The sequence below is a fragment of the Nymphalis io genome, chromosome 2 (genome assembly GCF_905147045.1).
Source record: "Nymphalis io chromosome 2, ilAglIoxx1.1, whole genome shotgun sequence".
Classification (NCBI taxonomy): Eukaryota; Metazoa; Arthropoda; class Insecta; order Lepidoptera; family Nymphalidae; genus Nymphalis; species Nymphalis io.
In genome coordinates this window covers 1,531,484-1,557,671 of record NC_065889.1, presented here as the reverse complement: position 1 = coordinate 1,557,671, position 26,188 = coordinate 1,531,484, and the positions used below count along the sequence as shown (strand labels likewise).

The following is a 26,188-nucleotide window of genomic DNA, read 5'->3' as shown; positions in this document are numbered from 1 at the left end:
TTTAAGTTAAAATGGCTATTTGCGAATTACTTAAACCAAAAACAATCATCTTTTTTTATTTTAGATTACCGCTACTACCTAATAATTTAAATATTTTATGTATATAAATAATTGCAATAGACATTATGTACGTTAAAATGGCTTTTAAAGGATTATTGGCTTTTAAAATGGATTTTAAGGGATTTTCGTCACAAGCTTTCCACTCGGGAAATTAGCTACGGCTTTTGCTATTTAGAAATATTGTTAAAGGGTTGGAAATTTGCGTGTCACGAAAGCGGCGGAAACAATAACTCCGATTGTCACTAATTACAATTTTTTTTTTCTTTAATCAGAATTTAGGTTTAATTTACTGCTTCACCTATTTGTAGTCTTATTTTCAATGCTAGCGAAGTAGCAAAAATGTATCGAAATAATCTAATTTTCTAATATTTTTCATGATAACATGAAATAATAAAGATGATGAAGAAGATCTACAACTTTCAAACCGCAATCAAAAAGGGAAAATATAAAATAATTTTTAGTTTAAGGCAAGCGCCTTTTAAATTGCAATATAGATTAAAAATTTACATAATGTGTCTTATTACGTAACGCCTTGGTAATTCATAGCGTGGGTGATTGACGGGTAATATACGTTTATGTAACTAATTATGATTCCTATGTCTATACATATAAACACTAAATTACAATGAAAGGATTTTTATCTGTTATATTAAGTTAGAAACTGAGGCGGTTATAAATACCTATAAATAAAAAATAAATACATAACTTTCTTTTTAACTAAATAATATTACATGAAGCTTAAGACTAGGCATTAAGACTTTTTTTTAAAAACACTATTTTAATTAAGATTCAACGAAAACAATTTGTTGTTAATAAAACTTTTTTAATATGGTACTGCATTTTAATTTTGACCAACATTTAAATATTTTTTATTGTTTTTTTTAAACCGCAAAAACAAAAAAATTATAGATTAGGCTGTCAAAGCTTTAAATTCAATATTAAATTTATATTATTAAAAAACGGAATATCACTATATCTCGTGTCTTAGTCGAACTTGACGTGTCGAACATAACCGAACCGTGTCATGGTCGTGACATAACGATTGACACGCGTGACTACCTCATACGGCAAAAACAATTTTCTTTTACCGAAATTGTGAGCAGAGTACACAATTATAAAGCTACTATAGACAAACCTAAGTGGCATGTATTTTTGTAAATAACTACCGATTTAAAAATATAGGTATTTTCAGTGATAATAATGGACAACTAGAAAGTTAGAATTGTTTATATTTAAATAAATGAAAGTGCAATTAGTTGTTGGAATTTATTGTAATATTCACTTACAAAACATAGAAAATGGCGGACAGATACACGTACTTACATGATTTAATAACAATTACGACATTGAGGCCTTTTTTAAATTGAAACAAAATACAAATTAACAAATAAATATTACAACTTATTATGAGAAGATTGTATAGCATTCACACATTAGTTTCATCGATATAATCTTATCTTTAAAAAATTAAATACGTTCAAAGTAATCTCAATCTGAGGGTCTTAATAATAATTTCATACATCGACTTCTCCTGACTACCTATATTAATATACTAAGGCTGCAGATTCCGAGGCCCTGGGTTCGAAGTCCCGGTAAAGTTAAAACAGTTATTGAGTTTTTCTGTCAAGAATTTCTCAATGGCAACCCAAAGTTAGCAAACTTGGTAGATGCCAAGTATCTTTTGATCTTGCGTCTTAACTCTCACCGGTCCAATCAAGAAATTGAGGGAAAACAGATCAACCTGTGTTTGCGCACACTTGAGCACAATGAAATCTGCGTGGTTGGATAATCTGCCTAATTGATATTGGGCGCCGTGACCAAAAACGATCAGCAAGATGCCATCATCAATATTTCCTTTACGATTAAATAAACCCGTATGGTGGTAATTATATATTTATGAAATATAAAAGTGACAGCCGCATTAAATGTTCGTAGATTTAACAGCGGCAGCAATATATGAACTCTTCCGACTTATTTCGTACTTAATCTTAAATCTTAATTGAATGAATGAGCAACAAATGTGAATATATATGTAAAAGGCTAACCTTTTCTAGCTTACCACTTTTAAAAATAGAAGATAGGACAGAAAATATGATGTCATGACTTTTATACAAAACTTATTTATCCTTAAGTATATTTACTAGAAATACTATCATTATTTTCAATTGATTATACAATAAGTTAGTCTTTTCTTATGGAAATCTAGCTCATTTTTACTTTAATTCTACTTTACACATTCTATTCAAATTGCATAAAAATATTGAAACAATAAAATTTGTTTATAACTAGTAACACATTTTTTACAAAAAAAAAATAGTTTATTTGTAGTTAAATAATTATGAAATTATAAACAAAAGTTTCATATAAAAATATCAAAAAAATGATATTTATAAATAGATTAAACAAAGTAATAAATATAAACACAAATTCAAATGCAACCACTAAAATATGAAAACATACAATTAATCTGTTTTCTATATAAATTAATATGAAGCTTACAGTCTAAACAGATGAAATAGGTCATACTCCTTAAGATTAACTAGCCCTGTATGTCCGTTTATCATGCAGTAGTATTCTGATCCCAAGATGTAGGATAACACCAAAATCCCAACTAGACCACCCAAAGGTGTTGACTTTGGTAGCAAAATTCCAGTCGTTATAATCAATCCAACATAGGTCATGTACCTTAAAAATTAAAGTTATAATTAGAAAATTGTTATATAGTGGTATGCATATTTGTATTAAACATATAAATACTTTAGTTTTTAAAATAGAATTATAAATAAATAAATATGTAATAAAAACAACATTATATAAAGCAATATACTTTGTATGTTCATTCTCGGAAAGCTTGGTTTTAGACATTTGAATGAATGTAATGAGAAAACATTGAATGTTTATGCTTATTGCTAGTAAGTTGCTGGTATCGAAAATAATTTTCAATGGCACTTTTTGTTAATGTTTTTTTAATAATATATATAAAAAAATTTAGAAAAAACCATGAATTTCTCAAATATAATTGTATCAAATATATATAATATATTATATATTTGGAACTATAAAAAATCTAAAGTAAATTTCGATTAAAATTAGGGTTAATGGCCAATGTTGCTAGAAATGATAAAAAAAATAATATTTTGATTTATGCCAATACTGTAATAAACTTCCTTTTATGTTAGTACAGATGATGTTAAAATGGAAATGACTATGAAAATTGTTAAATTTTGTTAATTTGTTAGTGATAGTTCCCTCCACCCAAAATTGAATTATTAATAAGTTACCTATATTTAAACAATGATCACACTCAAGCTTACAATTCTTCGTTTCTGTAAGAAATTTTAAAATATTTAAAACAAACTCATAGAAATAAAACTGTTCATATTAATTTATCCACTATTATTACCTGGCACTTGTCAATCTCTGTGATGGTTCTTCTTGTTCCACATCAGATGTACAAATTTCCTCTTCCAACAAATAACCTTTAGCACATTCCACGCATGTATCTGGTCCATCTCCAAAGCATCCCTTGCATGATCTATGACAGTCAACACAAGCATATGATCCCATAGAATTTAAGCAGAACTGATCTTCTGTACATGTTTTATCATCTCTACATTCATTTATATCGACACAGCCATCTTTGGGATCAAGTATATATCCCGGTTTACAAGCTACACAGTCTTTCTGCGTTGCCTGTCGACAACCTCCTAAGCAGGATCTGTGACATGGAATACATTTCTTAATATTTTTATCTTCTAGTTCCAATTCAAAATAATCTAAAGCACATTGATCACAGTTGGCGCCAGTATATTCTGGGTTACATAAACAAGTTCCATTGCCTTTTCTTGTACCGTCTCCCCTACATTTACCATTACCACTGCAAAGATTATTATGATCACCAATACAGGGTGCGCAATCCTTGCCATAATGATGCTTCGGACAGCAGACTTGCATTTTCTCTATACAAATATAGGTATATAAATCGGCAGATTCATCTGGATCTTGAGCCCACCATCCCTCTATATATTCTTCAGATTGTTCAGCCATATGGTGACACTGAATTGCATATTTAGACACCTCTGCGCATATGTTTTCTTGGATATCAACCAATCGGATTTCACTTCGCTTGTATGACTTCTTTAATTTTTCTTCTTCCCAAGCCGCATCACCTCCCTCGTACTTCCCTCTGGAGGTTCGCTCTAGACCATTCTTGAATGATTCGACAAATAGTCTACAAGATTGGCACTCACCAAGTGACTTAGATGGTGTCAGGAGGCCAGGATTCATTGTTGGAGGTTGTACACTACACGAAATGTGAGAAATACCGACTAGTACAGTAAACAAATCATACAGAATCCGCTGTTTTATTTCCATTTTGTAGCAACCCTAAAAATAATAAATCACATTTAACATGCACTTCTATTGTAGAATTTTACAAAATAACAAAAAGTACTGACCGAATTATAACAGTTAATCCCAAGTGGATTAACGATTAAAATACGATATCAGCACAGGTTTATGTATGTAAAAAATATCTTATAAATGTGATTATTTAAGCAGTTCTTCTATAATAAAGATACAAAAACTGACGTGTTTTAATTCTACTCGCTAGTCGCTATTCATTCTGACAGCTCGGCAACTTGGTCTCAGCTGTGTAGTGTGGATTTGACACTCGTCAATCAAGGTTAGACTTAAGCACACTCCGTTCCACGCAAAAATATGTTTCTTATAAAAAATTACGATAACACATACATGTTCTCTACAAAACTACTTGCTATTTTTATCTTTATAATATAAATTTTATATTTATTAATTACTAAAAAATATATTCTTCCTTTTATTGTATTAGCTAACTGTTTAATTATTTTTTTTTAAATTACAAGCTTTTAAATTTAATTATAAATTTAAGAAAATTTTAATATTTTATTTAAATTAGATGCCTGTTTCTTGTATACAGACATTTTTACAAAATACAAAATTAAAATAAAAAGAACAAAATACACATTACAAATTTAAAGCAGAAACACGCCGTCTAAAAGATTGTCCTGTGGCATTGTACCCAAGACGCTTGCACTGTTGCCTCTCTGCACCGCAAGACTCAGCCTTTGGGCAAAACAAGCGCCAGCTCTTGGGTCACCAGATGTGTGGACCAGTTTCTTAGAAATATCTTTTATTATTCTTTTTGTATCGGAAGTCCATGGGCCCAATGTTTCAAAACCCAGCCCCGCAAATTCATAATCGTATAATTATTATAGATAGAAAATAGGAGTAAAAACCTAAAAAAAAAGAATGTGACGTGACTTGGAGGCCAAGACTCGTGTCAACTGGAAAAAGATTATGAGCATGATTTGACAATAACTATTAGAATTTAATAGTCATCATAATAATCCAAGATATAGAAACAATCATAACTTGATTGTGGTAGGTATCGATATGACTCAATCAGTAATCTAGACATATAGAGTAAATATTTGATTTTTACTATGACAAAAATAGAACATTGATTGTAAATATATAGGTAATCAATAAAATATAAACATTTACGATATCGTTATAAAAATTACATGTAATATCCATTTTGCCCATCTCGTTCGTTCACAATATCTGTGGGGCGTGACCGAAATGAAAAATGATCGATAATGTACGATACGAATCGATTTCGTATTGTACGAATGTAGAATAAAAGCACTATCATTAGTCTCATATCAGCGATCGTTTTTTAAATGTCTTTTGCATAATTTTACTTCATTTATGTATGGGCATGTGTACCGAATCTATTACTTAGTAATTAAAACAAATCGTATATAATGTTGCCATTATAATAATTTGTTCGTGTCTCAATTTAATTTACTCACTTTCTGTTAAATGTGCCATGAATTAAATAATTAACATTTATTATACAAATGTTAATTATTTTCTAAACTACATTATATTACACCAATTTAATGTATATTTTCTTATTTATTAAGATAGACATTTAAAATTTTAGACGAATGGTCGGTAGGACTAATCTAAGGAACGAAAATTTCTATAGAGGAAGTTTAATAGATTAACATCGGATAGCCCTTTTTATATTTCGTCTCTCCTATACAGTAAATATAATACACACATATAAAAATCGTGGCTCTCATTCTAGAAACACGATAAAGATGTTTATCTTAAGTTAACCAAACTATAAACGTGTAATGATCAATCATGATCAGTATAACTTTATAATAATATAAGTATATAAACTGGCAAGGACTAAACAGTTCAGAAGATTCTTTATTCAATTTTTTTTCGTTTGCTAGCTATTGACAAGTTTTATCAATAAAAAAATGTAAATAAGATTAGAAAAAAACTCGAAATATGCAAACTTATTAATTTTCAATAATGATTATTATTCAATGTTCAGTACATTTCGCACATAAAATTTAATCATAAGCATAAGCCGATATAAGCCTAGGAAAAACATACATATGCTTGTATACATTACGTTGAACTATAAAAGCTTCAACGGCAATAAAACGTCTAGGAAATGAAATAAGAACAATATTACGATTCGAAGTCTTGACAAAGAACTTTACAAACGCACATATACATAATTACATCGACTCAACACTTGCATAACTTCCTACTTTCACCGCAACAAAGAGTTCGAGTATTTATTTTTCTATGCCGGTCATCTTGAGAACTTAACAGTGTTTTGAGAATATTCAAACCAAACTTTGTTTTTAATATTCTCAACACACTACACTTTAATCTTATGTTCTTTATAGTTTAATGAAGTAAGAGAATTCTTAAGTTAAAATTTTCAATGTCATTTATTTGAGACTATTTTAAACCTTAAAAAAATATTTGTAAAATATTTTTGTATGCATACAAGTTATACTATTAAAAAAAGTAAATATCATAAAGTATAAAAATAATAGACAAAGACTGCATGTATACAAAGACACGCTTTTAAAACTTGTCTCAGTATATAAAGAAATCCGGATTTAAAATCTAAAAAATATAAAAGAGAATACAAATATTATATATAAGCTGCATAAATTATCATGAAGTAAACGCAACAGACGTGAGCAAACAACCGTGATATTGAGCAAAAAATACTTCATAAGTAGAAGCGCGAGGCGTACTATTGTATTAGTACGATTAACCATTACTTACAAATAAAATAGTAAAAGTCCAAGTACGCATGCCGCGAAGATTCACAATGATTTCCATCTACGTACATGAGCATCGCCTTAGTGTAATTTGTGTAAGACGACCGATACTATTTCTATCACTGTGTTCGACACAACACAATGTGTAAAAGGATAGGGTTAACCGCGCAGTTTATACGCTTCATTTAAGATGCGGTGTTACAAGCCAAAAGAAAAAAAATAAGCCATATAGATCCATTTCGACCCATAAACTGTAATTTAAATTTTATGTGTGTTTTTTTTTACTTGCGAGCCGAGATGACACTGTGGATAGAATGCGTGAATCTTAGGCAAGCAAGTTCAAACTCAGGGTTCAAGCCCGCAATCATCGCTTTCATTGCATTTTCATGCATTTTCGTGCTTAATTTGTTTCTATAATTACAATACCAGTGAGACATTTACGAGTCTCACTATACTGGTTGTACTGTTCATGAATAGAGAATAAAAACTATATTTATATTTTTTAAGATTCTTTTCAGCACCTTAAATCGTAATTCATAATAAGCAATAACATAATTTTCCGAATGAAAAAGACCGAAGAAATTTATAAATATCCGTATGTCATATAGTCTAAGCGTAGCTTTAAGCTGACAAAGTTAAAGAATCTTTACTTAAAAAGTCTTTTAAATTAAGTCCATAATTGCTACGCGTAAAGTCAGCGAGAAAAATGTAATACAAGTGTTGCTGTTTACATTCTCGAATGTTTATATATAAACTTTGTAAGAAAGTTATTTTGATAGAAAAAAATAATAAGACGTAATTTAACATTGCGACGTTGTAATTAAAGCAGGGCTCTATTTACCAACTATGTAGTCATTACTTTTATATTATGTAACACAAGACGCCGATGTACTATTTAGATAAATTACTCCACACGCTGCATTACATATATATAAAAATTAATGCTGGTGTTTATTCGTATTCTATTCATACCCCTGATATTGAGACTGGTTTAAAATTCAGTCGAAAGGTTTGTTGTTCACATTTGTCGGTAAATAAAACCTTTTAAATAGCATTGAGTGGATTGTCCTTCGAGATGTTCGAACTATATTTATCAGATTTTTTTTAAACATATTTGCATGCATTCCAAACTAAACTCGTAAACCTGATACAGCCGATTTGACAAATTTTATTTTTGAATAAAGAATTTTTGGAATTTGTAATAATCTTTGTCTATGTTTTTCGTTTACAAACGTCAAATGTTCATTAACAATTCTTTTAGCTTTTATATATTAAAAAGAGTTGAAATGGTAAAGTGCAGTGGTTAGAATGTAGATATACTTAATCTAAATATAAAGCGCTTGAAACAGAGCACACCTTGTGTAGAAATAAAATCAAGTATGAGTTGCAACTTTCATAGGGAGTCGAAAAATAAAGAATTTAAAGCATTCACCGGGACGCAATTAACCCACGAGTTTAATCTTTAATCAGTTATTAATTACCTACCCATCAGATAACTCGTAAAAGATGACAGTGCGTTTTGGGAGACAAGTATCTTTATGATAACGTAAGAACATTATAAAGCTATTTTTGTTTATTAGTTGATGTTCTACAAGGGCCTAAGCCCCTCAAAATATAATTAAATAAATTACAGCGTGACTATGCTTAAGTCATGATAATATTAAAAAACCTCGAAGGGTGTCTGTCGGAATCTCTAAGATTATAAATATTACTTGAACCTTATTTTTATTTCGTCTCGTTCAAGCAAGTAAATAAGGTTGATACACAAACTCAAACATAGAATTAAATTATTGAGCGCACCCTAATAAATAAAAAAAAGGATTTAGTGGGCACAATATTTTATTTAACTGGAAATTTGAACGTACATTGTTATTATAATAATAAGTATGTTATAGTATCGTTTGCTAGAAAATTCACAATTTTTTTTATTCATAAAAATGAGTGCGATGTAAGTAATTTTACTTAAATATTCTTAAGACAATAAAAAACTTTGCTTCAAACGTAGTCGTATAAAAAATATTCAACAGAAATCTTTATACCAAAACGAGTTAATATACGAAGCTCGTAAGGACAAACAACTTGGTGACTTGAGTCAGTGAATGACGTCAACTTAATACCAACCGGACAAGGCCTTGTCACAATCCTGCGATTGATCGACAAACTAAATTTTCATCTTATAATATCACAAGCTACGAATGGAATCGCCAGTCCATTTGTATGACGAAAGCATGAAGCGTACCAGGTGTTGCCTTGAAATGTCATAACGTATGATATTTTAAGTGTATTTTTCCCCCATTCATACTTTATATCAAACTTATATAAACTATGTTCACCATGTGAGAAAAAAAGAAAGAAAAAGTGTTTCATATTTTCATAAATAACTAAAATCGTCACGCTTATCCGAGCGCGCATCATATAAAAACTACTTAGTATATTATGATATACAAAAAAATAAAATAAGACGTTTATTTCTTTGTAGAAATCACTTGGTCATTTTACGCTACGTTTAAAGAGAATATGACAAAGGTTTGTCACCGCTATTTATAATCAAAATATATTTGTCATTCGCCTTCCATGCTCGGGATTTGATCATTCCAACAGTTTTTCAAAATTATAATATGCCACGTAGATCTAGTCGAGTTTATTAGCTAGTAAATAAAATTGGAAACGATTAAAATGAAACATACCAATTTAACACGATCTACAACATATTAAGATATTTTATATCAACAAATTGTGACTTTTATTTCAATAAACATTATTTTTACGAGCGCAGAGTATCTTAATTTAGTATAATACGAAGTACAATAAAATACGATAGTTATAGCGCTCAAGTGCCGTAAAATGGAACGGGATTACAATTCCCGCCACTACAACTTTCAAAATGCACGAAGGTGACGTTAAAATTTTAACCTTACGTCTACTAAAAGGAATATAAAGAAGGTTTAATTCATACTATACTTAGTTACGAATAAATACTTAAAATATGATATTTATTTATGTATTAATTTTTTCCCTTTGTTCTAATTGCTATGCGATGAAAGATATTTGACAATCTATGAAAAACCTTTAGGAAAATAAAATAAATATTTGGCGCAGAGTATAAATTTGTTTGGTATAAAACAGTGTTGTGACATTGGCGGAATATTTGCGCTCAACATGAATAGATACACACCAGAAAAGAGAAAAAAAAGAAAAAGTGTTTACAGAATATAATTTTCGTTGTCGTTCAATTAAGTCTAAATATAAAAATGTAATAATTCTCTCCTACACTGACGCAGTATAACGATTTTACGACAAATCTAGTTTTTAAATCGTGTAAAAACTCATAAACCCTGGGTGTACGGACTACGAAGGGGTCTATTAGGTTTTTGTCGTGTTATATTAAATCGCGAACTGTTAGAGTTGGAACTAATAACTGAGTCACGTACAGACATACATCCTGCGAGCGTCGCTACGACTATAAAAAACCACGGCTAATCGTCGGTCATCGCTCCCTATTTCTTTCGTAAAAATCTACACTTCTCTATTCATATTTTTTATCTTCTTATTTGGACTCAAATGTCTTAATACAATAATCGACAAAAAAAAACTTGTGTGGGTTCTTGCAAATTTATTTTGCTTACTAAGCGCCACGGCAACATTAGTTTTTCTAGAACATTGATTACATCGAAACAAAAAAACTTATGATATAATACAAAATGTTTTTTTTTTATATAGAATAGAAAGGCGGACAAGCATATGGGCCACCTGATGATAAGTGGTCACCAAACGCCCTTAGACATTGGCATTGTAAGAAATGTCAACCATCGCTTACAGAGTCAATGCGCCACCAACCTTGGGAATTAAGATTTTATGTCCCTTGTGCCTGTAATTACAGTGGCTCAGGGTGAGTTAAACCGGAAAACAACAATATCAAGTATTGCTGTTTTGCGGTAGAATATCTGATGAGTGGGTGGTACCTACCTAGACGAGCTTGCACTAAGCCCTACCACCAGTAAACAAATGTATCAACGAAATCGATTCATATGTAGGTAAATAAAAAACTAACAAAGTAATATAATATGGTTTATATTATATATCAAACGTTTTTAAAGTTTATTTTAATTTTAATGGATATTTAAATTAAAATAAATTTTTAAAAATAAATTTATTAGAAAACTTAAAATGTATCTACAATTTTATTTTTAGACGGTGATATTTTAAATTCCAATCAAAGACACAAAAAGTCTGGCGCAAAAACAACATTAACACAAAAGCAATAACATTTCTGGTACAATAAAATAAAAGGACCTTACATCAAAATCGATATAAAAATCAGTAATTTTATAATATAACAGTACAAGAAGACCCGGGGTATAAATCGTTTGTATAATTGCCTTTAAACGGGTCTTCCATTTCACGTTTATGTACACAAGTGTTTCTGATAACGTCGTATTGCCTAATTCGGCACGGTACCGGAGGCAGTAATAGCCCAGATCCTTTGTAATATTTTCTTTGTTTATCGAAAACTTGAGCTATTTTCTTTAAATTTCAAAACGCAATTTAAATTCCTAAATCATTCAAAGACACGCCCTAATTTCGAAACACGATCCGAGCGGCCCCAGGTACTAATCATACGCTATTAGGTCCATTATAGCATTATACTAAACCTTAGTGCCGAAGTACAATAATGGAATGGAACCCTGAAGGGAACGGCCATCTTTGTTCATGACAACCTGGGGCTAGTCTGAAAATTATGACTAATATTACTCTAATAGTTGCACGATTGAATTTAGAGAATAGATGTTTTATTTTATTTATTTTTATTTATGCCCCGAAACCCGACCAGAACCTGAGGTTGCAATGCATATTTTTAGCTTCAGAATTATTTTTTCCGTTCCGTAACGTTCACCCTAGTAAAATTGGGGTGACCATAAACCATGAAGTACACACATTTTTGGAAAAGCAAAATGACAGTCAGTTTGCATCTGTTACCAATGTTTAAAATCAACCGTCGCCGAACTTTAACTTATCAGCTTTGAATTTTATTTATCGTGTATAATGACGAAAAGTCTGATTACATTTAATAAATATATCTATTTTATTATTACCATGGCTGTAAAATAATAAGTGTTAAAGAAACGATGAAAGATATAAAAAAAAACTTGGCGACCAGGCACTATGAATTCATTATCACAACACCAGCACATTATAATCTTGCATATTTTTATAAGTAAAGAAACAAAAACTGTGATCATGAATGTTCTAGTGAAACACAAACGCGCGACAGATAAAAAAGTGCGCATAAAATATCGATTGCTCGCAGCGGGGTGCCTTGATATCTCGAGTAAATAATGATGCATTAACTATAGTTAATCCAGACAGGACAATATAATAAAGACATTTTTTATAAGCAATTATTGGTTTATTACTTGTACGTAAACCTTTTTTGTGCTTTCATAAATATTTTTTAATCAAATACACTTAAATGGCTTAATTTATTCAGCACATAATATACAAATTAAGTATGGTGTGAGCGCTCAAATGTATTAAGATAACGATTCATGATTGCAAAGTCGGACTAATTTGTTGAACATTTTAAAACAAGTAAGATAGAATTTAATGATGAAAAATAAATAAATGGACGCTGCCTCTCAATCGCCTACGATAGAAAGGACAACGGCACTTGACTGGAGAATAAAAAGAAAACAAAAACTCATTACCATTCCAGAGTTAACGGCTCACTCTCGGAATTAGTTTCGTTAATAACGAAGGAATAGTAAAGGATTTACGAGCTTTAAGCTTTCTTTCTGAACTACAAACTAGAGGCGTTAGCAGGCGATAAAGATGAATTAGAAAGTATTAAGCTGAAAATCATATTCCATCAAAGTAATTTTACACATTGTCACGTAGCATTTTTGAGCAACGTTTACTCTTATAATACTACATTAAAAGTATAGCTTCTAAATGTTAATGAAATACAAAATATAACATAAACGAAGTTATTTAGAACATGATATTTCTAACTCGCATTTTACATTAACAATATCAGCGACCAATTTAAGTAACAACGCTAAAGATGCAATACAATAAAAAGTCATGATACCGCTATATCTCATTACTTGAGTCTATAAACAGATTCCCGCCATATTACCGTCGCTGGCGCAGGCGCATCCAAGGCGGAACTCAAGTAATAGGCGCATTCCGCCGTCAGGCCTGTGAATAACGTGTTAGATGTACTTAGAATGTCTGAATGGCTAAGCGTACTATCCGGAAATATCAGTAAAAGATTATTTATTTACGTATTAACTCAGACGTCGTCGATATAAGTTAAACTAGATATTTAGAATGATGAATGTCACTGAAAAGTTTTTATAGCGATTCATTAGACTTCAATTACAACAAATGTACATGTATGTGGATGAAATTTAAAGAGACTTAATTTTAATTAATATTAACTTAACCGTCGTCGCGTTTGGACTCTACTACCACTTACCATCAGGTGGAGTAGAGTCATTTGCCATCCCGGACATATATAAAAAAAAAAAAGACTAAACTATATCTAACGTCGAACAGTCTGTAATTGTCTAATATCATGTTATCTAAACATGACATAAAAAATAAGATTTTTCTATTTCTATTAATCTGTTTGTTTTTTTTAAATAAAAATAGATAACTTTTGACCGATACAAACTTTCTTAATTCATCTCCAGCTAAAATAAACACAAGTTGTTATAAGCTTAATGGTAAAACTATTTTAAAAAAAGAACGCTGTAAATATTTCCAACTTTATATCAGAAACACTTATCTGTTTTTCTGTCATTTTTGAACAAAATGTTTCACATTACACATTACTGCATCAGATTTATGGTTAAGATAAAACCGCTCCATACGTGTCCTAAAATAACGTCAAACCAACTTAACTTCTTTTTGAATACTGTGTTTTTTAAGACTAAACAAAAAGATTTAAGAAAAACCATTGTAGTGTTTTTTTTTATAAGTGCGTGATTTTATTTGCTTGAATATTAGTAATTCACATTTCAATGTCATGTACGGGATTCTAATAAGATTTGGTATAGAAATCGATTGCCGTGGAACAAAGGGTAATTTTGTAATTGTTCGTAATAAAATTTGATATAAATAATTGAAGACATAAGTGGATAAAGGTGACATGTAACATTTTTTTTTTATTTTTAATATATGTCATTGGTGTTATATATACTTATTTTTTTAAGATTGTAACAGGAATGTCATAAAAATGTGTTTATTTTATCAAATACTTTCATTAATTTTCTACTAGTGCGTTTACTGATTAAATAAACCGACAGAATAGGATGTTATGTTCCCATTTTTTATTAATAAAAATACTTTTGTAAGCCTTATTTAATTTTTCACTCATAATATAAAATACTTCAACACTGTCTATCAAACAAAATAGTATTTGTATCTCAAAATCATAAGTTCATCAAATATTCGCAAAAAAAGAATTGAAACTTTAAAGGTCATTTCTATAAAATTACAAGTTTATTACTTATCATCATTAACGACTCATGTCTTCAATTATGTGGCAGAATTTCATCCGACAAAGTCTCAAGATGTTTTACTCTAGAGCGCGAGATAAATTAAGCGCATGAAAAATCAACGGGTTTTATCCGGATTTGATCTTTGATTAAAACTAATTATTTCCGTCCTCTTCGGCTCTATTTAGCTCTACTTAGCTGGACATTATTATTACCAAATGCACTTAGTTATTACCTAAGTTCATTTGAAAACATTACTAAGTCATCATGGACATCATTATTAATACGTACGCGTCATGTAAGACGATACAATTAATGACTTAACTGATCCTTATCTCCATCGTTAAACCTTACGTGCGAAAACAGAAGACGGTAAAGTTTTTGCCAAGAAGTAAAAAATACATTTGTATAAACTTCAAGATAAATAAGAAATCGGAGGATATATCTATAGGTAGGTACTTAAATGAACAATAAAAACAAATTATTTTTATCAATTTTTGTAGTTAATATTCGGAAATTACTAAAGACGCTGATTTAGTTTAGTAGAGTTAGTAGACCGGTTTTTTTAATTATAATATACATAACTTTAATTGAATTTCTTATTATTTCTCGATATAAGTTTTATTAGTGAGAGTTTTGCCAAAATAATATAAAAAAAAAATTTAAAATCATGTAAGTAATCTTAACTTTTAATCAAAAGCGAGGTGATTATTAACAACCTGCACTTGATCACTTGAAATAAATAAATATAAAAACACCTAAATATTTTTTCTTGTCTGAAATATATCAACAGATAACAACATAATCAAGAAAAAGCTTAATTTCGAATTTGCGTCAGTGTGCATAAGCACTTACATCTGAGATTGAATATAATAATTATATAATTTATGTTTTTTTTTCTTACAATTTTGGAAGGAATTTAATAAAACGTGTACACGTGGGTATAATAAAGTAATAATTGCACAACTGAATGTTTAATGAGTTAAGGCTGCGTAATGTCAATATAAGTACATATATTATCAAGGCACCAGTCTATGAAGACATCACCTTGTAAAATTTACCAAATGTTATGTTATATCCAAACAGTTCTTCTTACTATTTAAAAGAAATATATAATTTTTATAATATTATTCTAATAAGAATACGTCTTCCGGAAGCGGTCACGGTTACGTGATTTTTATTTTTTTATTTAATAAAGGATCCTTCGTCGCAGACCTTAAAATAATTTCTCGAGGTCACAAATTAGGTAATACGTACCACGCAGGCGACCGTAACAACTAATGAATAGCCTACGAGACGATGCAAATGAACCCGCGACCATTTACTTCATAGATCTAAAACCGCAATAGTGATATTTAGAAAAAAAAAAACATTAGAATTGAGTTCGACAAACCTCTTTGGAGTCGTTAGCTGAGTGCGGTACTTCCAATGTTATCGTGTGGAAATTAAAAAAGTAAACAATCACAGATTATGAAACACTATTGTAACGGCACGTTCGACACAATTCGCGATCGGGGCGGCGCGTTTTCGATTGACGTGCGCACACGCAGGCCGTTCCGCACTGACTGCTAGAACATAGGCGATGGTGAACGTAGTGACCTTCCAATCTACAGAGCTTAGCTCAAATATATTTTCCTTATAGATTAGTTAGATTTGATTTACCTTATATAATTTTGTTTAAATATTGTGTAAAACCCTTGACTTATTGTTCTTATTATTTAATAAATCATTTTTTTAAAAGATAACACAAAGTTCATTCTTCTAAGTATTAGATATCAACGCGCTCTCATTGTCGTCACATTATATCGATATTCAAGTATTGTATACCTTTCGAAAATTAAAATGTATCGAATAAAAAAATATTTTAAAAAGGAGCGAGGCGTAACTTTTTATAGCAAGAGCGGGAATATTTCTGTGTATGAAGAAAACAAAACTTTTGAATTTTAAAGTATTTTACCAATAATAAGCAATACACAAAATTATAAAACAAAATGCCCATGCCGCGTCTGTATATCAGAATGTATTTGATACGCGATAAACTTAAAAACTACAATTTTTCATATAATTTTCACCAATGAATGGAGGAATTTATGAAGAAGATTTAGATTGAAAACAATAATTCATTCATTTCAAGGTTTTGTGCAAATTGATTCAAATATGACGACAAAATAATTGTTGAAGATGTCTGAAAAATTCATGTTTGTAAACCAAAAAATTTAAATAGGTATATTACGATACAAAGGTTTTATGTGGACTGTTATACAACACGCGCGAATTCGGGACAGTAGCTAGTATCGATAAGTTAAAGTGCATTACACATTAATATTTTATAAGGATTTAGCTTAATTTACAATTTAAATATGTTAACCAAATTTCACATAGATTCGACTGTGAGCGAGCCGCTTAAATATTTGAAAGACGCAGGATCAATGCCGATCACTCGATATATTTTTCTAATATGTATATATATAATAATATAGGCTTATTCGTTAAGCATTAAACAACATAAATAACAAATTAAGTTTTAACGTAACAGTGTTAATTATAAGATAATTACTTTACGTTCTATAGAATTACAATGGTTAAGCAATGCCATAGACAAGTAACTTGAATTGCTTTTTTAAAAACTTAAATCACATGAATACGGTTTTAACTTCAAAATTGCTTATCCGTAATTTTAAACATAACGTGTAAATATTTTACGTGTAATACTAAAAGCGTAGATGTAGACTAAACATGTATTCACATTGTTATTAGTATGCCTTATGCTGGTATGCATACTTAAATCGGCCAAATTGAAAAAATATATTTTTAAAAATATATTTTTAATATATAAATGTCTTTTTCGATGAATAAAATGAGTTTTTATATATTCTTATAAAATAATTAAGAAAAAAAGATTAAAATCATGATTTAGAATTAAAATTAATTTACTTTTAACTAAAACTTACAAGGCAGCGTTAACGTGTTTTTTTCTGTTTTATTTTCTTTAGTTTGTCATTTTATATAATAATTTTTCCCTAATAGCATTGCAACATAAAATACAAATGTCACTCATTTGATAACTGTTTGACAGTGTTTGTCGATTGACCGTCACTAGGCCGCAGTGTTATTGTAAAACGTCACATACAAAATTATTTTCTATCAAATTAGTATTAATATTTGTATTGTCAGGCTAAATAAAAAGGTGCCGAAAACAATAGCTATAATTGATAATGCAATCTCTGCGACGGTTTTCATTAAGTTTAAGTAAGTAATTAGGTTATATAAACTTTGTACTGAAACAAAAAAGTGTATACTTATTGAACTTTGTCACTTTTATTTTAGGAATAAGATATTCAAAGAAGCCAATAAAGCAGGGTTTATGTAAAGAAAGAGCGAGATGTTTTTCTACCGTTGAGAATCCGCCAGATTTAATAACAAGTTCTCAGTTTAAGATACCAAAATGTATTGTTGGACAGCCAACCTGTTACACTCACCCGCACATGATATCGGAGGGTTATTTAACGTGTGGTATAACTCAGCAGGAGTACAAGGAAAGGAGAGACACATTAGTGAACAAGTTAGCAGCTGAATCCGAACATGCACACAAATCGCATGTTGTAAGTATAGTGAAATTAAATTAAATTTCACAGTCTTGTCTTTGATAGAAATAGCCTAGCATAAATTATAACTTGTATTTACAATTAATTATGTTATCCTGACCAATTTTAGCCACGCTTCCCAATCTCACGAGATCTAACTGCATACTATAGAGCAGAAGCGTGTGCGCAAATACAGATAAACTCTCTATTCACTCTCATAAACTGCAGGACCAACAGCTTTACATGCTTTCCAAAGCACTGGAGTGTGAGACTGGGCTGAGACTTTTTTAATGACCTGACCCGGAGTTTGAACTCAAGATCTTGGAGTCTGTAGACACATAATTAGCCACTAGATCACCAAAGCAGTCATAACATAATTAATCAGCAAATAAGCTCAAAGAATCCTTAACCCTACTTTGGATGTACTTTGTCTGTTACAAATAACATAAAACCGATTTAATTGAATAAAAAAAAATGATGTTAATTTATAAAGAATAGAGTACATAATCATTTTACCAGTCAAATTTATAAAAATTTCAAAAATAAGTTATAACATAAAATACTTTATCAAATCTAATATTACCATTTCAATTCCAGATTGTAATTCCAGCCGCTCGTAAGCAGTACATGTCCGATAAGATACCATATGTATTCCGGCAGAACTCTGACTTCTTTTATTTAACTGGATGCCTGGAGCCCTCTGCAATACTCGTCATGGTCAAGACAGGACTAGGAGATAATTACACAGTAAACAAAAGCTTTAATAATATTTTAGTAAATTATTTGACAGCTAGTTGTTAACAGGAGTTAGAATTGTTTCTGAAATCTTCCATGACACGGTATACTTTGATTTTTTTTTTTTATAGAATAGGAAGGCTAACGAGCATATGGGCCACCTGATGGTAAGTGGTCACCAACGCCCATAGACATTGGCATTGTAAGAAATGTGAACCACAGCTTACATCACCAATGCACCACCAACCTTGGGAACTAAGGTGTGTCCCTTGTGCCTGTAATTATACTGCATGAAAATGTACATTCAAAGAGGATGATATCAATCCATTGATCTTCACTTGGTTGCAGTAAAGATATTATTTCAAATCTTATTTAAGAACTAACCAATCGTTGTTTGTAGAAATGACAATTTATGAGTGACATGAAAAAAGGGATAATTTCTGCTACATTAAAACCTCTATAAAATATCTGCATTAATTTTGACTTGCTCATAAATACACCATAGCTTTATGAAGGGAACTACAATATTGTCCCTCAGATTAATTAAATTCGAAGGTAAAGTCAGATTAATGTAGAGTTACTTCTAATTTCAGACGTTAGAAGTAAGATAACAGTCAATATCAGATTAACTTTTTTTTATTAACTCTTCCAGTTTCTATTTGCTATTGATTCCATGTTTTATTACAGAGTGTACTTTTTGTGCATGAAAAAGATAGCCATGCCGAATTGTGGGAGGGACCTCGTACTGGATGTGCGGTCGCAGGGTCACTATTCGCAGTGGACGAAGCACGACCAGTGGAACATTTTGATAATTTTATTTTAAGGTATAAACTGATGCAATATATTGGAATATTGATACAGCACTCTACATATTGAATTGCTATAAATAATATCACAATATCATATCAAATTTTGACAATATGTTATTTATTTGTAATTATATAATATAACAAAAAGTGATAAACATGTGACATTGAACATTTTGTTATTCATAATAAGATATCATTGACAATTTTTTTTATAGAACAAGATTTTTAGGTTTTATTTTAGATTAATCGGTGGTAACTGTGAAAAAGCAAGTGGGGCACAACGGACATAATATCTTAGTTCCCAAAGTTGATGGCAAATCGATTTACGTAGTGGTTAATATTTCTTATGTCGCCAATGTCATTGAGCGGTGGTGACCTCTGCCTAAATATTTCATAAAAAAAAATGTTATTAAGAAATATTTATGAGTGTCTATTTTCCAGAATAGTCTCTACAACAAAGCCAGCCGTACTCTGGTATCAGAACGACTGTCCACCGAATCCAGACATACACGAGATCGTCCGCTCGACGCTCCGACAGGGTCACGTGTCGCTGGCCGATCCTCAGAAATACCTTCACCAGATGCGAGTAATTAAATCTCCATCTGAGGTGAAACTGATGAAGGAGACGTGCTACATCGGTGCACAGTCGGTTAACCTCGCCATGGCGTGTACGAAACCCGGTGGGTATGTCCATTTTTAATAGAAATTTTAGGTTTTCATAACGTTTGATTGTGGTGTTTTTTTAAAATAGCTTTCTTATGTTATTAAAAAATATGTTATTAGCTATTATTTGTCCATTTCCAAGTAAGGTATGTATGTATGTATGTATGAAATAGTATGTGGTTTATAATTTATCTATATATAATTTTATACTCTATAATTATATATAATATGTATATGCTAAGTAATAATTATATATGTGTATGTATATATATATATTTCCACCAACCCGCATTGGATTCCACCAACCCGCATTGGAGCAGCGTGGTGGAATAAGCTCCAAACCTTCTCCTCAAAAAGAGGTGCGGGGAGGCCTTTAGCCCAGCAGTGGGACATTCACAGGCTGTTACGGTATGTATATATATATATATATATATATATTTGTATGAATGTATATGTGTATGTGTGTGTATGTATGTATGTATATGTGGTTAGTGGGATGTAGATATGTGTAGTCTATTAAATATTTAGTATCTCCTTTTTATATGTAAATGCACTTACCTGTTCTCTTACAAAATTCTTTCACCAAAGGTTGTCTGTTAGAGATCGCTATAAGCGATAAGACCGCCTTTGCGCACCATTTTTTATTTTCTTTTTCTTTGATTGTTTCCTACTTCTCTCATTTTATGTATATGTTGTGCAAAAAGTGTTAAATAAATAAATAAATGTTTCTTACACTCGTAACAAATACGTCACAGGTGATTCACCATATTCTGTACAAACTTATCAAATTAAAAACAGGTACTAGGCTTTATTTATTTATTTCATGACATTCACTTAAAGGTTGTCTGGAAGAGATCGCTCTTTTAGCGATAAGACCGCTTTGTGTACAAGATAGTTTTCGTTTTTTTTTATGTTTGTGTTTAAAATGGTTCTGTAACTCTTTTGGTGTACAATTAAGCAAATTCTATTCTATTCTTCTAAACTCTTATTGTCCGACAAACAGTCCTACTGGCTTGTATTCAAAGTAAATAATTAGTCTTTACTAACGCATATATATTTCATACAAAAAAACATCTGTACCTACTTATACGTAACACTATATATCATGTCAATGTAGACTGGCGTTAAGTAAACTTGGCCATAGGATTTCTGTCGTTGATTGTTGTTGTTGTAAGTTGAAGGAATTACGCAGACCACGTAAAGTAAAACGAAATAACTGAAAGAATCTTTAAAATCAACATTTCGTTCACTTCGGTATAAATATTAATTTTCACGGTGGCCCGCTCAACTAGGGTTCGAACGACAACTGACGTTAGAATGGCGTTTCTTATACGTATAAGTTTCGCTGCATAGGAGATATCACAAAATGTTACTTTTTTTATATAGAATAGGAAGACGGACGAACATATGGGCCACCTGATGGTAAGTGGTCACCGACGCCCACAGACATTGGCATTGTAAGAAATGTTAACCATCGCTTACATCACCAACACGCCACCAACCTTGGGAACTAAGATGTTATGTCCCTTGTGCCTGTAGTTACACCGACTCACTCACCCTTCAGACCGGAACACAACAATACCGAGTACTGATATTTTGCGGGAGAATATCCGATGAGTGGGTGGGACCTACCCAGACGATCTCGCACAAAGCTCTACTACCAGAGGAATACTATGTACTCTGCGTTCGTGTAACGCCTTCGATCGTCCAGCGCAAAGCGCTTTAACACGAGGTCGGTGCGGTCGCAGGCGCCAGCGAGCAGGCGGTGTGCGCGGCGCTGGAGTTCAGCGCTCGCGCGGCGGGCGCGGAGCACGCCGCCTTCCCCGCCGTGGTGGCGGGCGGGCCGCGCGCCGCGCACATACACTACGTCGCCAACAACCAGCTGCTCGTCGCGGGGGAGCTGCTGCTCGTCGACGCAGGTACCGCCGCCCGTCCCGCCGCCCGTCCCGCCGACAACATTCCTTGCTAATTATGAACTTAGTAACCTACCCCAGGTACCCTATAGTAAACCCCCTATAGTTTTGGGATCGAAAAGTCGAGATTAGTTTAAAAAATGTTTGCCCTTTTTATCGGGAAATCAAGGTCACCTCGAACTCGAATTTAATCATAGTGTGCAGGATGTAGATTTCGTCAGAAATTTAATATACGTACGTATTGAATATTACATAAATGTATTACAAAAATCCCCAGGTAGTCAAAGATGGCTGTACAACTCTGATATTTCAAGGACATGGCCGGTCTCCGGAAAGTTTTCGAAACATCAACGCATTTTATACGAGCTGGTACTCACGGTGCAGGTAATTTTCCCGCGAAACACGACCTAATTTTATTTGTAATATTATTATTAACGGGCTAGTAATTTTCTTCATTATTATTATTCGTAAGCAATTGACACATTCAACTCGCTCCATCTATAGTACGTTGATGTTACTATGAAAGACATTAAGAAAGTACCTACAAAGGTAACGTTTCAATCCAATAAACGATACGCGAACACAAAACAAGAAATCGAAGTTAAAACAAGCTCTGATAATTTTGCATAAGATTTGAAAGCAGAATACTCTTACCCATAAACAATCCTATACATATGTACATGCCATTATACAAAAACTTAATAACTAGTGACATTGAAAGACTTGAAGGCCTTTTCTTTTTAAAAGAATAATGCTGTTATTCTTGCTACTCTGCCTGTTTTCTAAGAAATTTCTAATATTCCTATTTACCACTACAATTAAGCGTGAAGCTTGTATTAGGACCGGAAACGACAATAACCCATCAGGCCACGGCATCAGGATCGAACCTGCGACTTACATCGTGAAACGGCCCGAAAACCAGTGCGCTATTAACGCTTCAAACGCCTACTAAAAGTTTATTGTTTCCTTTTTCTAGAAACGTCTAATAGAAATACTCGGTGAACATCGCCCCCCTCTGGACCAACTGTTCGACCACATGTGCCGCCTGCTCGGGACACACTTGCAGCAGGAAGGCATCTTGCCGCGGAAGATTGACTCTAACGAACTTATCGGGGTAAGTTTGTTATCAAATTGATAGTCGCTTACTATCGAACGGCCAGGCAAACGCGACCAAAGCGCCATAGGTATACAGTGGAAATTCCTCGCCTACGCACGAAGCGCTTTGAATCCACATTCATCATTCGCACTGCGAAACTATGGAATGCTTTGCCTGAGTCCGTATTTCCTGATATGTACAATGTCATTGTCTTCAAATCCAGAGTAAACAGGTTTCTAATAGGCAAGCGTGCTACATCTTAGACCGTGTCGATGCCTAACATCAGGCAAGTCAACGGTCAAACGCTGGCCTATTAGTAGTAATAAAAAAAAAGTCGCTTCGATATCATAACCACTGAAATATTTTACAATATATAATAACATAAATATTATAATTTTTTTGTTAAATTTGTGAATATGTCGATGGCGTTTCTTATATCAACAAATTAAATAAGCATAAATATTAGTTGTAAGAGCAATCATAAATATAATTTATCCTATGAAAATACTTTTCTATTTGAATTTCAGAAAATCCCTTTTAGATCACGAACGATAATAGAAAACCACCATCTAAATATATAAATCAGAAGTTAATAGTATAGACATATTGCAAAAGGATTTTGAGGTCCTACTGCTGGGCACAGTGTCATGGTGAATATTTGAAACATATTCCATCTCTCTCTCTCCATGACTCCTCTGCGTGTTGGTCTTACGTAATCTTCTATCTATATAAGTGTCGTGTTACAGAAAGCGTACCGCCTGTGTCCGCACCACGTGTCGCACTACCTGGGGCTGGACGTGCACGACTCGCCGCTCGTGCGTCGCCGCGTGCCCGTGCAGAGCGGCATGGTGGTCACCGTCGAGCCAGGTACCGCTACCAGCGCTTTTTTATATAGAATAGGAAGGCGGAAGAGCATATGAGCCACCTGATGGTAAGTGGTCACCAAACGCCCTTAGATATTAGCATTGTAAGAAATGTCAACCATCGCTTACATAGCCAATGCGCCACCAACCTTATGAACTAAGATTTTATGTCCCTTGTGCCTGTAATTACACTGGCTCACTCACCCTTCAAACTGGAACACAACAGTAACAAGTACTGCTGTTTTGCGGTAGAATATCTGATGAGTGGGTGGTACCTACACAGACGAGCTTGCACAAAGCCGTACCACCAGTATATGATGTACCCCCGCTTGTTTGTCTCACAGCGCATTCGACACTAACTCTTAAACTGCTGCCATGGACAACAGTTTACAGTGCAACTGCACGTTAAACGTCTACGTCAAGCAATTCCCATTCATTATAGTATATGAACATAAATAGGGCAACATCTGCCGGGTTTTGCTAATTATATAATAAACCTATATCATAGCGTCTAGGTTCTAAAGGTCTATTTACACTGTGGGTCAGTTCAATAAAAAGTTATAAGGTTTTTTTTTACTAAACTCTCAGTAGTGACCCGGAAATTTGAAGGTAGATTGCCTCGGAAAGCGGTTGATCCTCTGTCTCAAGTGTCTTCGATCGTTTCCTATTGCAGTCCCATCGGATTACGGGATGGAATAGACTTTTCACATGTGTATGCGCACAACCTTGGATCAATTATAACATGTGTATTCTACCAACACGCATTGTAGCAGCGTGGTGGAATAAGCTCCAAACCTTCTCAAAAAGGGAGAGGAGGCCTTAGCCCGCAGTGGGACATTAACAGGCTGTTACTGAAGTTGAGAAGGCTGCCCGGACCGATATCGCATGGGATGACTCATCAGAAACTTAACGATAAATGTTATATTAAATTTCAAGTGTTAAATTTGTCTGCAGGTATCTACATCCGCCCTGACGACACTTCCGTACCCGAAGAGTTCCGAGGCGTTGGCATCAGGATAGAGGACGACGTTCTCATCACGGACGGCGACCCGCTCGTACTCACGGACACTTGTGTGAAAGAGGTCGAAGACATAGAGAATATTGTTGGCAAACAAAATATTTGATCGATTTTTAATCGTATTTGGCAATAACAATTAATTTCCCCCATCAGTGTTTATGTAAACTTCCATTTTTAAGTGTAAAAATACAAAAATAAATTTTCACTTGACCACGAGTAACATATAAATGATTGATAATGTATTACGTATTTTTAAAGTTATTAGTAAATTTTATTAATAGTTTCTGTATAAAAATATCTTAACCTGTACGTTAAATAAATGCCTAATGTATTATATTTATTCTTTTTATGTACATATATTATGACTTTGGAAGACAATTTTGTAGACTTGTAACATTACCTTACTTAAACCAGTTTTTATTCATCATATATTCTACTGGCAAACAGCAATAAATAATAGTTGTATTGCTTTGAAGGGTGAGTGAGCCAGTATTACTACACGAACAAGGGACACCACATCTTAGTTCTCAAGTTTGGTGGTGATTAGTATAATAATATATAATAATATCCTGGGACATTGTTCACACACGGCCATCTGATCCCAAATTAAGCAGAGCTTGTTCTATGGAAACCAGACAACTGATATACTACATACGAGTATACTAATTTTCTTTTGTAAATACATACTTGTATAGATAATTATTGTCAGACTCAGGACAAACAGACATGTTCCTGCACACAAATGTCTGTTCTGGGTGGGAATCGAACCCATAAACTTCGGCGTGAAAGGCAGTACTACC

At 32.4% G+C, this 26,188-nt stretch overlaps 3 protein-coding genes across 8 annotated transcripts in view; 1 reads left to right on the top strand and 2 right to left on the bottom strand.

The window, feature by feature from the left end:
- Positions 1-16,272, bottom strand: part of LOC126777152 (uncharacterized) — a 73,048-nt gene extending 56,776 nt beyond the window's left edge. For all 4 annotated transcript variants that reach the window (XM_050500080.1, XM_050500099.1, XM_050500089.1 and 1 more), the window contains exon 1: positions 16,101-16,272. The gene's annotated coding sequence lies outside the window, so the exon portion shown is untranslated. The remainder of the gene's footprint in view (positions 1-16,100) is intronic.
- On the bottom strand, positions 2,468-4,702 carry LOC126777468 (cysteine-rich with EGF-like domain protein 2). Of its 3 annotated transcripts, XM_050500492.1 has the most exons (4): positions 4,518-4,693; positions 3,464-4,446; positions 3,342-3,386; positions 2,503-2,745 (listed from the first exon to the last, which is right to left on the bottom strand). In XM_050500492.1, the coding sequence occupies exons 2-3, from the start codon at positions 4,432-4,434 to the stop codon at positions 3,371-3,373; spliced, it is 987 nt and encodes a 328-aa protein (XP_050356449.1). In that variant the 5' UTR covers positions 4,435-4,446; positions 4,518-4,693; the 3' UTR covers positions 2,503-2,745; positions 3,342-3,370. The 3 variants fall into 3 exon arrangements, with proteins under 3 accessions (XP_050356443.1, XP_050356437.1, XP_050356449.1); XM_050500486.1 differs by lacking the exon at positions 3,342-3,386 and having other exon boundaries at positions 2,468-2,745; positions 4,651-4,702; XM_050500480.1 differs by lacking the exon at positions 3,342-3,386 and having other exon boundaries at positions 2,468-2,745.
- A 1,514-nt stretch (positions 16,273-17,786) lies between the features above and the next one.
- LOC126777309 (xaa-Pro aminopeptidase 3-like) lies at positions 17,787-25,715 on the top strand. Its single transcript, XM_050500316.1, has 10 exons — positions 17,787-17,956; positions 18,035-18,309; positions 18,889-19,038; positions 19,714-19,850; positions 20,277-20,515; positions 22,247-22,417; positions 22,689-22,795; positions 23,388-23,525; positions 24,254-24,374; positions 25,325-25,715. Exons 1-10 carry the CDS (start codon positions 17,923-17,925, stop codon positions 25,492-25,494), a joined length of 1,542 nt encoding a protein of 513 aa, XP_050356273.1. The 5' UTR covers positions 17,787-17,922; the 3' UTR covers positions 25,495-25,715.
- Positions 25,716-26,188: the final 473 nt, after the last annotated feature.

Excerpts from the sequence above, each read along its gene's own strand:
- LOC126777309 (XM_050500316.1), top strand. The coding sequence starts at position 17,923 with ATGCAATCTCTGCGACGGTTTTCATTAAGTTTAA. Across the intron at positions 17,957-18,034 it reads ACGGTTTTCATTAAGTTTAA|GAATAAGATATTCAAAGAAG; the intron begins GTAAGTAATTAG and ends CTTTTATTTTAG. Across the intron at positions 19,851-20,276 it reads TTTGATAATTTTATTTTAAG|AATAGTCTCTACAACAAAGC; the intron begins GTATAAACTGAT and ends TCTATTTTCCAG.
- LOC126777468 (XM_050500486.1), bottom strand. The coding sequence starts at position 4,434 with ATGGAAATAAAACAGCGGATTCTGTATGATTTGTTTACTGTACTAGTC. Across the intron at positions 2,746-3,463 it reads CAGAGATTGACAAGTGCCAG|GTACATGACCTATGTTGGAT; the intron begins GTAATAATAGTG and ends TTAATTTTTAAG.